Source organism: Salvia hispanica, chromosome 4 (assembly GCF_023119035.1).
Source record: "Salvia hispanica cultivar TCC Black 2014 chromosome 4, UniMelb_Shisp_WGS_1.0, whole genome shotgun sequence".
In the NCBI taxonomy this organism is placed as follows: domain Eukaryota; kingdom Viridiplantae; phylum Streptophyta; class Magnoliopsida; order Lamiales; family Lamiaceae; genus Salvia; species Salvia hispanica.
Window position 1 is genome coordinate 52,789,430 of NC_062968.1, and position 15,567 is coordinate 52,804,996.

Sequence of the window (15,567 nt, forward strand, 5' to 3'; positions counted from 1 at the left end):
ACTATACCAAAATTAATTTATTTTTTACTATTAGTTTAAGGATATATAATTAGATGTATAATAAGTTCAAAAAGTATATATACAGTTATACAATAGTCAATAAATTTAAAGTTTCATTAGCTGTTAGTATACCAAGGAAATAAGCATATTGTTTGAGAATGTTGTTGTAAGAATAACTCGTATGAATTGAAATCAGAAGACAGATTTAATATGTTGTAATAATAGGTCGAGTAGCCTAAAGCAGGCAAGGGCACATGTAATATTGAAGACACATGCTTTGACAGACATGGAGATTTTGGTCTATTGCATAAATAGGAATATTGTACAGCTTTTAAAAGATTTTCAGAAAGGAATGAAATTTACAAGCAAGTGAACATGGTAGCACACTGCATTCAATAACCAAATATTAAATGCTGCGAGGGGGAAAAAGTAAATAATATGGTGGGAGTGATAAACTACACATTATATATTCAACAAATAATGCCAATTGAAACAAAATAATCATATAAATTAAAATCCTTGGACAAAAAAAAAATACAAAGGGCTGACAAAAAATGCATGATATACATACAGGAGGAAAGCATACATTTCTAAGGTCCACTGACAAAAGGAATAAATAAGCTTAGATACTGCACCTCATAAATATGAGGATATCTGAAGATAAGGAATTTACAACTTAACTGAACCATAAACTAAAGCAAATTCTACAAAACAATAGCACACTAGTTAGGATTATAAGGCTCAAACAAAGTTACACAAGGATTAGGATTGTATTGCATGATTTCTGCAGCACGTTCGAACTCCTCGCGCAGGACCCTAATACTGTGTTTGTCCACCACCCTGCCGAGATCATGAGACACCTCAAATGGATCCTCAATGCATATCAAGTGACGGTCGTTCCCAACCCTCCTAGTCCAGTCCTTGTCTCTCTTGCTGTAGTAATGCACAAAGTTATTTTCTTAGTTATTTAACTAACGAAAGTCGCTTACGTTGCCCAGCCCAGCCCAACCCCTCAAACTGTTTCCCTTCTAAAAAGCATAAGAAAGTAATACAGCTCTAGTATAAATCTAGTGATCAATGGATGTAAAAGATTACTTTACTCGAACGTGACAAGAAGAATAAATGATGCAGCCATCATGTGAGATATGTCGAGAGTGAATGTTTCTCACCTGATCATGCTTCCTGTGCGAACTGATATAACATCATTTGCATAATCATGACAATAAGCCCAGTAATGGAAAAAGCCCCATACTAGCTGAGCAACACTTTCCCGATTCTGTGCCCCGAAATTTTGAAGCTTCTCCACTTTGTCAAAATATGCACATTCCACGTCCTCCACTTTTACAGAATGTGTAACCTGCATTCTCTGTATAAGATGAAAAAGCAGAAGAAAATGAATTTTCAAATTTATTTATCCTCAAACGCAAAAGAAAATTAAGAGCGAATGCAATATCCAGAATAGACAAGTCATAGGTGTAAGCTGAGGCATGTTATCAAAGAGGGGGCCATTCAACAAAACAATACACATCCCATCCACAGTTGCATTGAGATTAAGAAAAAATTGATGTGGACCGTGTTAGTGTTTAGTGGGCTTATAGTCTCAAAATAACTATCTACAGACTACACAACATGCTAATGTCTGACACTGTCACATGCATGGGACAAAGGTTTTTATTTCCTAAATATATGTAACATAATAATTCAAAAGATGCAGGGAGCACAAGTGATAGTAATAGAAGCTTATTACTAAGTTACCTGCAAGCATGGAAGAATGGAAGGTCTGCGCTGTTGTAAGAAATGAATGCACATCAACACATACCTGTAAAACAAAGTTCGTATATTTAACAAGTAAAACTGAATTATATAAACCTGGAAATATGAGGGTTGTTTAAGATGACTCACGCATAACTCGAGAGTGTTCCTTGGTAAGTCACATTGACTCCTCGTGATTTAGCCCAGTGTTTCACAATGAATGCCAACTGACGAAGTCTTATATCTATCCGCGCATAATCATAAAGCAGCTTAGTATTTACAACAGCCAGCACGTTGTTTATACAAATGTCACAGGATAAACCCGTGACTGGTTCCATGAGCTTCACTATAGGAACTCTGGCACGTGTAAGTGCCTGAAAAAATCATTAAAAATGGAAAGAACTTAATTTATATTCCAGCAGGGACACCCAAAAAGCAAGAACAAAGAGGTAAATTATGTTGGAGTAATTCATTAAGTCTCCCAAATGTAATTCTTATGCCAACATGAATACTTAACTTACAAGTTACAACAGCTGAACAAAACTGAAATCAGTAAAATAAACAGCATAACCCGAGGCATCACTAACCTGTACATTCTGCAGATTGCCTGACTCGAATATTTTTGCCAGCTTTAGCAAGACCTCAGACTTTTCAAAATCCCCAAGATCCATTTGAAGGCAAACATCAACATCACTTTTTGGAAAACCAAATGAGTTGGCACATGATCCATAAAGGAACAAGCGGGCATTAGGCCACTCTTTGCAAACAAGGCTCTCCAATAGAGCTATCAATTGATTTTGCTTCAGCTTTTCTTCATCAGATGGGATCAAAGATTCAAACAATGCCAAAAGTGGAGCATTAAGCATGTTTATGTCATTTCGACAGGTTGTATGCCTTTTCTGAATCCTCACTCTCTGTGGCATTATCCACTTTCCTCTGTCATCAGATCGATAATCCTGATCATATGAGAAAATTGTGAGTCTCAAAATCCAAGTATTTGTAGAAACATTTTCAACATAATATGAATCTTAAAATACTCAAACAAGAATCAGAATCCAATACTTACTAGATTGAATCAAATGATATTTTTCTATACTAATATTACGAAAAAATACTACTAATTCTTAGGAAGGAAGCAATACAACTTTTGATATCAAATACTCAGAATCCAATACTTACTTGATTGGATGTCAATTGATATTTAACTTATGCAAAAATACTAATTCATAGAAAGGAAGCAATACGACTTCTGATATCAAATAAATAAGAGTATTAACCAACGTTCACATGAATGAGTACTAGAATGCCATCAAGGATTAATAAAGAGACTAAGCAGCCACACACAGCCAGCAAAAGGTAGATATACAACCAAAGGCACCTAACTGTTGAAGTTAGGTAATCCTAAACGTAATGAGTTTGATGACATATTTTCAGATGACAGGGGATTCAGTCTCATTTCTAATTTCACCTAATAGCAATCCTAAATGCAAAGAGTATAACACTCCAATAGATGCTGTATCAAATATTAGAGCATAAAGTACAGTGCAACAGAAAAGGATAATGAAATTGTTCTGTAATCACATATGTTATGCAACATAATGTTACTCTTTGTAGTCATTTATCCACATGCCCAAACCCAAAACAACAAGTTTTATCAGTTCTCAAATGCTACACGAATCCTCTGAAGAATTTGGGATATGATGTTTACACATAAACCATCTCTATCAGAGTTTTAGGAGCAGAACGTTGTAAAGTGGGAAGTGGATTACTTATTCCAGACGGGCGGGCATAAAGAATAGATACCAGGAAGAGAGTTAAATTTCTCCAACAAAACTAATAGGTTGCATATAAGATGCCATTGGTGGTGATTTGTTCTGTTTAAATCAAAAACAGATATAACGAGATTTAGAAAAGTGCAAAGCATATGAAACTACTTTTACATTCAATAGCCAATATCAAACGACACAAATGCGCAGAAAAAAGATGTTACCTTGTCACGGATATGCTTCTTTTTACCATTCTTCTCACTGGATTGATCTTCAATTCCTAAAGAATCCACTAGATCCTCCAAAACCTCTATCTCAGAACCATCGTTGTTAGCCTTATCCTCCCCACTGTGTCTAGATTCTTCACCATCCCCAGCACTGCGTTGCTTCATAGACTCCTCGATATCGAAATTCGAGGCAGAGTGGAGGCTGCTGCCCGCTGGCAAACCAGGCGAATCGAGCTGATTGATTAACCTATCAGTCTTATAGGAATGAGCAGCATTACCCTTACCCTTATCCCCATTCAGATCAAGAGCCCTCCTCCCATAACCATGCTCCATCGGCCTCACATTTTTGAAATTACTCGAAAAACCGGGAGGAGGAGCCGCCACCCTTCCAGAATCTCCCTGCTGCAGCCTGTCATTACTATTCCTGCTCCTTTCTAGCGCCTGAGCTCTCAATACATTACTATTCGCCTCAATTGAACTCTGCGGAAACCTATTCTCAGCCGCTCTATAAAAGGACGGCTCTAAATCATTGACGGCACCATTTTTCAGAACGTCCTCATTCAGAGACCCAAATATCAGATTCGGCGCGCTTGGCTTCGAATTATCCCCGTAGAGCCCTAGATTCCTCGCTCCATCGCCCGGCGAGACGCGCCTCAGCTGAAGATCGAATTGAGATGGGCGAGACGGCGCGGAGAAATTAGGGTTCGGATTAGGGTTTTGCTGGAAGTAATTGTGCTGAGCGAAAGGCAGGGGCGGGAGGTGGCTCCACGGAGGGAAGGCGAAATCGGCGCCGTTCGAGGGAGGGAAGGCGGCGTGCGGCGGCGGAGGAAAGGTGGGGATTGTGGGGCCGACCGCGGCGACGGCAGGGTCCTGCGAGAAAGTCTGGTGGTGGTGAGGCGGTGGCGGGAAAATAGGATGTGCGGAATCGGATTGGTTATTACGCAGTAGTTGGAGGAGGAACTCCCCGCCATTCGGCAGCGGCGCGTCGCCTCCTCGACCGCTCATGGTGGAAGTTTTTGGACGCCGACACACACACACACACACACAAAGTGGGGTTTGTTTTACCTTAATCTTTTTCTCGTCTATTTATAAAACGCATCTATTGTTAAATCCTATTCGTCAAACAAGTACTAATTGATTCCTTTCTTCGATTGGGTATCATTGTACCAAAAATAATTACTCCTATTGGACTCTACTAATATTTTTATCCAAAGTTTATGTCTGTTTTTAATTTACTTGAATCCGTTTTATTTGGATTAGCTATATTAAAAGGAAATAATCAATCATAAATAAAAACATACTCTTGTGATAAACTCTATAGTAATATGCATGTTAATTTGGAAACTTAATCTCTTAGTTATACACATTGCAACTTTATTATTTTCAGATAATATTTATATCACGTCAATATATCAATATTATCTAAATCTTTCAATTTATCGTTTATATCCAAATATTTTGAACGTGTGTCATTTTTATCATTCAAACGTTACTTAAAAAAATATTAAATCATGACACTATGCAGTTGGAAGAAAATCTAGTATTTTGCTCTAAACGTAAGTTGAATACGAGAATATTGAATTCCAATTAACTTTTTATTTTATGGGAATAATTAGGGCTTCGGTGTTTGCTAAATGGGCAGAATTGGTGTGAAAACAGGTGAATAATGATGGTTTGGTGTTCCGCATATTTTTATGCATTGCCCTCGATATGACCAGGGGCCTGCACTGTTGGCCACGATTTTCGGCGTATATAATTATGGCCTCCTACTTGATATTTGAAGACTGCTCTGCTACAGTGCATCGATAATTGTGTGTCAGATTATCAATTTGGCCCATGAAATTTGACATTTTGATGTTGGCATGGTTTTTAGGATTGGGTAGTCGGTGAAATTTGTGTGAAATGACATGAGCAATATTGGTCAATCACGCCTTACAATAGTAGTCAATCAAACCCCATCACACCAAATTTTGGCACTCATTTCCTGTTCACCAATCGATGCAATTGACTTTCATTGTGGTGGGGTCATCAACATTTAAATATGACCACATTTATTTCTTCCAAGTGGAAATATGAAAGATCGAACAGGCCCTTAGACTAATACTCCCTCCGTCTCATATTTGAAGTCACTTATTGTTATGGCTCGGGTTTTAAGAAAGAGTAGAAGTGTGTAATAAATGAAGTGAGATGGTGGAGTGTCTAATAAATGAAGTGAGATGATGGAGTTGGTTGAAGGTGGGTCTCTTTTGACTTTTGACTTTTGATTTTTGTTTTGATTTATTTAAATGTAGATTATGACATTTTTATATAATTTTGATGAAGAATGGAGTAAAATTGTATGACCAAATATGAAAAATTCTAATAGTGACTCTTAAACTGGGACGAACTTTTATGGCAAAAAGTGACTCTTAATCTAGGACGGAGGGAGTATTAAAATTTATATACTCGATCGTTAATCCTATGTTTAATTGTGGCATAACTATCAAGTTTGACCATACACTGCACAAACTACATACTATCAATCATCCAACAAATATTCGGTAATTGGAAAGTAAGAGTTTATTTAATGTATCCTGCAAAGACCAATCAATAAAAATCTGTATAGTAGATTATAGAGTCACATCTACAAATTATCTCATGAATAACTTAATATATCAAACAAAAGTTTTGATGTAATTGAGAACCGTCGTCGCCCTCTTGGAGTCCACCATATCGACGCCGTGGAACCCGCCGTCTTCGAAATGCGCCTCCACCGCCACCCCCTCCTCCGCCAGCATTTTAACCAAATCTTGCTGCCGGTCAATCAACGGGTCCCCGCCAAACCCTATAACCAAACACCTCCCTAAATTCTTCACCTCCTCCTTTGCCACGAACGGATTACTGAACCGGTGATCCCTATCCGTCCCAACTGGCAGCGCCAGCTCCCACAGTAAGTCTTGCACGGGCAGCGGCAAATTATCATCCGCGGCCCGCTCTAGCTCACTCTTTGTCCGCTGCTTCCCCCCGAAAAACGGCTGGTTCAAAATGGTTCCCGCCATTTTCAGCGGATGCAGCTTCGCGTCCTGCATCCGCAAGTTATTTGATACTCGACTCGATAACATAATAAATAATAAATTTGAACATAACATTGCATCAAGTTGTGTATGTACCCCAAATTTTATTGATACTAAACAAAGTTGTGTGCCTATCCAAATTATTTGACACTTGACTCCATAATTTTAACATTAGTATTTGTTACGAAATATAATGTCCCACTTCGATTGTGAAGAATAATTCACAATCGATATGTGGTCTATGACTAAATGAGCACGTTCTCTTAATAAGCTTAGTATTATGATTTATGAGTTATTTTATTTGGTCTATAAAATATAAAAACTATATGCAATGCAAAATACTACTATGTTGGTCAAGTAGTCGAGAATGAAAAACTATTATTGATCCTCTTAAAAAACTACCAACCTGCAGCCGCAGGGCGGTGTGGTACGCTACGTTAGCGCCACAGCCGGCGCCGTAGAGGTAGCACCGCGATAAATCGGCGTAGTCTCTGATCCACTGATCGCCACCGCCATCCGCGGCCTGGTCCCGGACCCAGGCAACAGCGTGGGCCGCGTCCTCGTACTGCGCGGGGAGGCGGTTCTCAGGGGCGAGGCGGAGCTCGGCGGCGACGAGGACGGCGGGGACCTCGGCGGAGATGCGGTTGCAGCAGTCGTGGGTGGCGGCGTCGGCGACGGCGGCGCGGATCCATCCGGCGGCGTGGAAGAAGAAGATGAGGGGGAGGCGGGCGACGGTGTTGTCGTTGGAAGGGAGGCGGGCGGGGAGGTAGATCCGCAGCCACGTGTTCTTGGCGGCGTCGAGGGTTATGTCTTTGCTGAGGACGGCGTGGCCGGAGGTTTCGCCGGTTGCGGCGGAGGTGGGGAGGCTGAGGTGGTGGCGGGTCAGTGAGCCGTCGGGGTTGAGGGAGATTTTGAGGTGTGTGTAGGGATCCACTTTGGACATGGTTTTGCTCTTTATTTTTTTATTTTGGATGTGTAGAGGATATTAGAGAGTTAACTTTTGTGGTTTTTATTTTTTATTGGGTTATAAATGGCTAGCCTTAAATTTCGCACTTAATAACAAAGTTGAGTTGTATGATTCGTTTTGGGATTTTTTAAAAATCAAATTTGGCTCATATAAATTTTATTAACAAACGGAAGATATATATAATCATATAAGCTACTAGTACTATATACTCCTATGTTGTTTCAATCGAATAATTTAGTATGCCTAATTAATTAATTAATTACTCCACTATTTACGAGTGTGGCTATGTATAAGTTATGAATTAAATTCAAATGTTAGTAGTCTAATAAATACTAAAAAACAATGATTTGGATTTAAATGTAAGTATATGGAATATTTTGATTCAAATTTCTTAATATTAGCATATCATACAAATTTCTATATAAACTCAGTAGACATCACCACATACAATTACTACGCATAATTTTTTGCCAAATTTCTATGATTTGACATTTAAAAATATCTCTCAAATTAGTGTTAGTATTTATTGTATTCTCATTTTAAAAAACAATTTTCTTAGATATATCTTCATTTTCCCAACCTATTTACAACTTTAATTTATCCTATTTGACCTACCATTATTATACTCGGAGAGTAATATAGGGATTAAATAATTTAAAACGACATTTTATTGCTTTATTATAAAAATAAATTTTAATATTGAGAGGCATGGCATACGCCACATGGCACTCAGCATCTTGGAACTCATTAAACATAGTACTCCATTTTCCGATAAATATTGAATGGAGTACTTGGTATTGCCCCCATTTGTATCCGAATTTTTTATTTTATTGAATTTTGTATTTTGTATGAAACTATAATAAACATGACATAATTTGGGCCTCTCTGTTTAGGGACTCTTATATGCAGCCCAAATATGGAGGACTATGAACGAGACATAATTTGGGCCGGTATTACGGCCCAATATTATATTGTTGGACGTAAATTTACAATGTTTATACTAGTAACACAATTATTGTAATTTGTAATGTTAATTATTACTGAATTACTACTCTTAAGAACTTACTGTAATTTAAAAATTTGTAAAAAGGATTGTGTCAATATGGACGATTAATTAACCATTCATTTACTTTTAAGCACTAGTAGCTTTTTCTGCGTTATTTTCAATTATTGATGCTCCATCTATTAATTAAACAACGACTAATCGAGTTTACGCAATAATTGACATCTAATTACCTGGGGCCATTCCCTCATGGCTAAATCAATCTCCCTACATAATCACGAGAAGCTCTCAGCAAGAATTTAACACAACACGCAGAGTCCGAGAGGTAACGAATTTAAGTGCCTTCAATTATGGGTCCAAAAATTGGTGCACTTACAGATATCAGCTCATTGGGAAGAATTCATTTACGCAAATAGTGAGGACCTACCGTAATTCTAGGGCCACCAAGAATTATAACTTATACATTGAACACCCATAATTACATACGGAGTAGATTTAGCCCAAATTTTACTACTACTAGTATATAACCTAATAGTGAACAGAGGGGAGAACAAAATATTATTACTCGCACCATCCCGAAATAAACTTCTCATTTTGCCATTTTCATCCGTCCACAAATAAACTTCTCATTTGTCTTTTACTACTTTTGTTAATGGACCCAAAGTTCCACTAATTTTATCTCACTCACGTATTATTTTAAAACTAAAGCTCATTTCGTCCCAACAAAATTGAGACTTTTGGGGCGACACGAGTTTCAATATGAAATTGGTGAAGTATGAGAAATGTAGAAAGAATAAAGTGATTGAAGTACTTTTAGTGTATAAAAGATTTGCCAAAAATAGAAAGAGACTATTTTTGTGAGACATACAAAAATGTAAAAAGAAAACTATTTTTATAGAAGTATTTAAAAATTAAAAGCATGACTCACATTTTATAACATTTTCAACCAACTTTCTCCTATATGGAGTACATTTTTTTAAAATTCGTGCGGGCGGAGCCAATGTAGAATAAAGGGCTACGGCTGTACCCCAAGCTTGACTCCTTAATCTTATATTGAGACAAACTTATCATTGAATTGTTAGTGGCGCAGCGGCTGTGTACAATGTACATGCTAAATTACGTGTTGAGATCCAGGTTTGACCCTTAAGACTTATTGAGCATTTTATTGGCGGTTTAGTACAACACAAAAGCAGAAGAAATTGCAATAGATAATCCACCACCACATTATTTAAATTTTAACAAAACGATAAATCATATGCATGCGCCGACAAAGTCTCTGATGGCATCATACAAAGCATCGGCGAACCTGGAATCGAAAAGCTCGACGCCATGGTGTCCTCCATCGACGAACTGCGCCACCACGCGCCCCCCACGCGCCTCCAGCATCTCGCCGAACTCCTTCTGCTTGTCCACCAGGGGATCCCCCGAGTAGCCCCGCACCATGCTCACCGGCAGCCGCCGGATCCTCTCCTCCCCGGGCCCGCCGCCGGCCATCGGGTCGCAGTACTCGTGCGCCCGGTCCGCACCGTGCGGCAGCGCCAGCGACCAAAGCAGGTCCGCACCGTGCAGCGGTATGATGCGGTCGTTGTAGTACTTGATCTCCGATCCCGTCCTTCGCACCCCACCGAAAAACGGCTGGTTCATTATCAGCCCCACGATCTTCATCGGACGGACGTCCTCATCGAGGAGGCGCAATCCGGTGCGGTACGCTATGTTCCCGCCCGCGCTGCTCCCCATCAGAAAAACCCTAGAGAAATCGGCCAGCTCTTCCAGCCATGGATCGGCGGCGGAATCGGCAGCAGCTTGATCCCTGGCCCACGCGACCGCGTCCATGGCGTCTCGGTAGGCGGCGGGGAGGCGGTGCTCCGGCGCGAGGCGGTACTCGACGGAGGCGATCAGCGCGGGGAGGTGAGCCGACATGCGGCCGCAGGAGGCGTGGAACGGCGCGCTGGCGGCGCTGCCGAAGACGAAGCCGCCGCCGTGGAAGTAGATGAGGAGCGGGAGCTTGGCGCTGGGAGGGGGGTTTAATTGCGGGCGGAAGAGGCGGATGAAGGATTTGGCGGCGGCGTTGAGGGGAATGTCTTTGGAGAGGGGGGAGTTCGGGTTGTTCGGGTCGGGTTCGGGCGATGCAGGTAGGGTCGGGAGTTCGTTGCGCCGTGTGAGGGAGCCGTCCGGGTTGAGCTCGATGTTGAAGAATTTGTAAGCATCTTCAGCGGGTGGAATTTGTGGGGTGTTTTGTGTATTTGTCATTTTTGGTTTTGTTGATGAAATTATGCAATGCGTGACATAAGTTTATAGAGTTTTCATGTGAAATGAAAGGGGGCATTGAATGTAGTGTACCGATCATTGGTTCATTTCTCATCTTATTTTTTTATGATTTCGTACAATCATATAAATATCCAACAACTATATTTATTGGGTGTGTAATAATATGGGTGGTTAGTCTATTTCTAGGAAATAGTTTGAAAAATAATTGGACGATAAGAAGTCACAGTATAACATTTTATTTAATTCTCTGTAGAAACGCTAATATGAATGTTAAAAAGGGTAATAAGGGTGCGTTAAAATGACAACACCTTAAAGTAACACTATCACACTCATTCCTAGTCAATCATTTGTACATGTGGACGAATAATCAATTGCCATGTGGCAATCATAAAAAATGCTCAAGGGTAAATTTTCTCGGCCAACAATATCCAATACACTGTACAACAATTTTTCTCGGTCAGCAATATCCAATACGCTAGATAGCAATCTAGCAATCTAACGTTTATACTATTGCTGTGTAGCGTTTATAATATTGCTGGATACGTGGTGTCACAGTATAATTTTAAGAAGTGTTGTCATTTTAACACAAACCAAGGGTAATAGGTAGCAATGTCGGTTCAAAAAATAAAATTTGTGGGATTGAACACATTAATAAAAAGATCCCATTCTCCATTGATAGAAGGAGATTTTTGTTTCTTGAGGTCACTAGACTCACTACAAGGTGTAGACTTTTCCTTTAAAATTCAAGAAAAAAAAGCGGACACAAAATTTAAAAGAAATGCTTCCAATTTATACCAAAACTCAATATTTCCAACAGTAATTACTGTTTTATGTTGTTGGTAGCGTTTAAGGGCTTCGTTACAAAAATACATTTAGGCACAATTGGGCCTAATCGTAGTTTTTGGGCCAAAAATAATTTTCCATAGTTTATCCAAGGCTAAGCCCACCTTTATAAATTATAATATAGGTTAGTGAAATGCCATAGCCCATAGGAATATTATGATAGTAACTAATTGAAAATACAAATATTTATTTTGGGTTAAAATGTTGAACGACATTAAGTCAATGTGGCTCTGTGTTTGAAAATGCCATTTTCAAAAGGAAGGTAACGACATGAAGTCGATATGGGTATTATAAGTCTGAAATTGCCATTTTTAAAGGTCACACCACTGGACGCAGTCAAAAATAGTTCCAGACATCCGATAACACCGGATAAAATTGAAACGATATATAGAAGATTAGCCTACTACAAGGATGTCACACATAAATTGAGAAAATGATCGTTGATGGAATAAACATCACCCTCATTCCACAAAAAGTAAACATAATCCCTACATGATATTGTTTAACCAACACAAGACATACAAATTAGAGGTCCCATGCAGTTAGTTAGTAGATGATCTAATATCAATCAATGAGCAGGAAAAACATAATGCTAGATCATGGAAGGTCAAAATGACAATCAATCTCAAAAGCAAAGCATGTCATGTGTGAGTGAGTGAGTGAGTGAGCTACCAATCATATCTTCACTTTTCTTTCTTTTCTTTATGGAGTGACATCAATTTGGATCTTTACTTTGTGGCATCACATGAGATATGTCAAAGGGGCCATGAAGAAAAGCACTCAAAAAGAAAGTTGAATAAAAATGCCAATCACTTTTTTCAGATGATATTGCACATTGGGACCTAGTTTTGCTTCTCCCTCTACGCTGAAATCAATGACTCTTTGCTAGAAAACAATGCCTCTTTTCATTCCCATTAAAAGAGCTTTAAAAGCAAAGATCAACCAAGCTAGTGGCACTAAATTCTTGGTGCAAATATCCCATCTTTTATCAATGAAATAAGTCAGCTAAAGTGGTCAAAAGATAGTTCAATTTTCAGACCAAAGCCAAGCTCATGTAGTAAGACCAAAGGGAAATGAAAAGTCTTAACCCATTTTCCTATTAATCAAGTAAGAAGAAACTGCACAGGAACAAGTAAAAGTGTAAATATCAAAAAGCTTGAAACATTTCTCTGCTGAGAAATGAGATCTAATGCATTAATTAGCCTTAAACGACCTCAATTTCACCGGCCCTTTTTCCTCGACCTGAAAGGGAAACTTGAAGGTGGCGATGGAGAGAACTCGAATGGCAAGTGGGGTGGCTCCGACTTGCCAGAGAGCATCTCCACGATCTCCTTCATAGACGGACGCTTATTAGGCGCCCGTTGCAAGCAGAGAAGGGCAATGGTGATGCACAACGTCGCCTCTTCTCTGTCCAACGACTGTATACTCGAATCCACGAGATCCAAGAGCTTCCCGTTCAAGGCTAACTGCCTCGCCCATGATATCAGATTAGCCCTCTCAAACTCCGACATGGGCGAGGCCGTGACCTGCAAGGGCCTCCTCCCCGACACCACCACCAACACCAGCACCCCGAAGCTATAGACGTCGCACTTATCCGAGACCTGCGCTCCGCCCCCATACTCGGGAGCAATGTAGCACACAGTACCCCTCATACTAGGTGTGCTACTAATCCCACCACTCTTTGGGATGTCACCATTAGTCCAATCTTGACTGTTCCTCCTCCCTGCACGAAACTCTCCGCTGAAACCGTCGAGCCACCGGTCAATGCTGGTACGGCTGCCACGACTCCGCCGCCTCTTCTTCTCCGGCACTCCATCATCATCCCTCTGCCACCACATTTCGCCCTCATTGTTATCCGATTTTAGCCCCCTTTTCTTCTTCTTTTTCTTCTTGGATAGCTCGTCGCAAAACTCCTCCTTCCACCATTCCCGTGGCTTCCTATTCTTTCTCTCCTTCCTCATTGCATCCCTATCTAATGAAGCCCACCATTCGAGCTTCTTCCCCGGCTTCTTTGTCTCTGCTTTCGATTCTTCGTTTATCGAGCTTTTCGACCTGATCCACTCCTTCTTTGGCCTCTCCTTACTGATCTCGCTCCCAATCCACTCCATTACGTAGTCCTTTACCCTGCCGGAATCCGATAAACCGCCCACATTTTCCTGCTTCCACCACCAATCTCCGGCGGCGTCACTCTTGCCTGCTCCAATTGCTCCTTTTCTGTTTCCACTCTCAACACTAATCCGATCTAAAATCCCTTCCGAAACACTGCCCTCCTTCTCCACAAGCTCAGATGGGGACGCCGCAGCATCAATTATCCTCACACAATAGGAATCCGGCGATTGCTCCACATTCACAACCACGGCATCCTCCGTCACGAAACTCTCGTTTTCCTCGATTATCGAGCAGTAATCATCGCCTTTCTTATGAATCTTCTTCTCCTCGTCCTCATCCTCCTCGACGAACATCTCCTCCGATTTGCTCAGCACCTGCGCCAATCCGAAATCGGCGATCTTCGCGTCGAAATTGGAGTCGAGCAGTATGTTGGAAGGCTTGATATCGCCGTGAATGATAGGCGGATCGCAGGAGAAATGCAGATAATCGAGGCCTTTTGCGATTGAAAGTATAATCGAAAACCGTTTCCCCCAATTCATGAGCTCCGCGCATTTCCGATCCAGCAGCGCATCCTGCAAGCTTCCGTTCTGCATGTACTCGTACACGAGGACTAGCTTCTTCTCTCTCCTCTTTTTCCGGCGGACGAATTGAAGAAAACCGCAGGATGCGGCGGCGTCGGAGGTGGAGAATCCGAGCGCGCAGACGACGTTAGGGCAGCAGGCGGCGTCGATGCGCGAGGCGAGGGAGAGCTCGTTCTGGAACTCGCGGTCGCCCTGGATGGAGGCCTCGCTCATGAGCTTGACCGCGATTTCCTGGCCGGAGGGGAGGATGCCTTTGAAGACGGAGCCGAAGCCGCCCTGGCCGAGGCGGTTGGCAGCGGCGAACGAGTCGGTGGAGGCGCGGAGGAGCGAGTAGGAGAAGCGCTGCGGCGGAAACGGAGGCTTCATCAGATCTGCCGGAACGGTCCTCTTGCGGGTGATCTTCCGGTAGAGAACGACGGATGCGAAGATAAGCGCCAGCGCGGAGGCGGCGGCGAGCAGCGGCGTGAGGAGGCGGTGGTGCGGCGGCGGCGGCATTGTCGTGAATCTGGATACAATCGGATAGAAGCAAAAGAGTATATAGAGGTTGTAGACAGAGACTAGTGAGAGAAGGAAGATGGCAGAGAGAGAAGGTGACGATCGTTATGGAGCTTGGTCGTCGTCTTCTTCTTCTTCTTCGTTTCTTTCTCAGCTGTGTTTTGTCACACTGCTAACGCTACAGTGTTGTGACGGAACAACTGTCACAAATCTGAGTTTTTATTTATTCCAATATTTAACTACTAATTCAACTTAGATGCTCACAAATTGTGAAATATTTTACAATTATACATTTTCATTATCTGCACAAATTTACTAATCAACCCACTAAAGTAATCGCATATATGCCATATCAAGGTCAACTTATGCCCCACTTTACATAGCATCTCATATTCGTTTATTTCATATTTTTATTAGTATTATTATAAGTACGTAAATTGGCTATTTATCATTGAAGTTAGTTTGATAGTACTAGTAATATTTCTATGAATTTAAATTTAATA

The 15,567-nt window shown here is 41.0% G+C and overlaps 4 protein-coding genes across 4 annotated transcripts; all 4 read right to left on the bottom strand.

Moving 5' to 3' along the window:
• Nucleotides 1–545: 545 nt before the first annotated feature.
• On the bottom strand, nucleotides 546–4,803 carry LOC125222403 (UTP:RNA uridylyltransferase 1). Its single transcript, XM_048124983.1, has 6 exons — nucleotides 3,743–4,803; nucleotides 2,340–2,708; nucleotides 1,903–2,126; nucleotides 1,756–1,819; nucleotides 1,170–1,366; nucleotides 546–933 (listed from the first exon to the last, which is right to left on the bottom strand). Exons 1-6 carry the CDS (start codon nucleotides 4,748–4,750, stop codon nucleotides 723–725), a joined length of 2,073 nt encoding a protein of 690 aa, XP_047980940.1. The 5' UTR covers nucleotides 4,751–4,803; the 3' UTR covers nucleotides 546–722.
• Nucleotides 4,804–6,320: 1,517 nt separating this feature from the next.
• Nucleotides 6,321–7,870, bottom strand: LOC125185371 (probable carboxylesterase 9). The gene is made up of 2 exons (XM_048081898.1): nucleotides 7,205–7,870; nucleotides 6,321–6,807 (listed from the first exon to the last, which is right to left on the bottom strand). The coding sequence occupies exons 1-2, from the start codon at nucleotides 7,739–7,741 to the stop codon at nucleotides 6,400–6,402; spliced, it is 945 nt and encodes a 314-aa protein (XP_047937855.1). The 5' UTR covers nucleotides 7,742–7,870; the 3' UTR covers nucleotides 6,321–6,399.
• Nucleotides 7,871–9,903: 2,033 nt separating this feature from the next.
• Nucleotides 9,904–11,091, bottom strand: LOC125219596 (probable carboxylesterase 8). Its single transcript, XM_048121612.1, has one exon. The coding sequence runs from the start codon at nucleotides 11,016–11,018 to the stop codon at nucleotides 10,020–10,022; it is 999 nt and encodes a 332-aa protein (XP_047977569.1). The 5' UTR covers nucleotides 11,019–11,091; the 3' UTR covers nucleotides 9,904–10,019.
• A 1,862-nt stretch (nucleotides 11,092–12,953) lies between these two features.
• Nucleotides 12,954–15,279, bottom strand: LOC125223787 (receptor-like serine/threonine-protein kinase At2g45590). Its single transcript, XM_048127081.1, has one exon. The coding sequence runs from the start codon at nucleotides 15,062–15,064 to the stop codon at nucleotides 13,100–13,102; it is 1,965 nt and encodes a 654-aa protein (XP_047983038.1). The 5' UTR covers nucleotides 15,065–15,279; the 3' UTR covers nucleotides 12,954–13,099.
• Nucleotides 15,280–15,567: the final 288 nt, after the last annotated feature.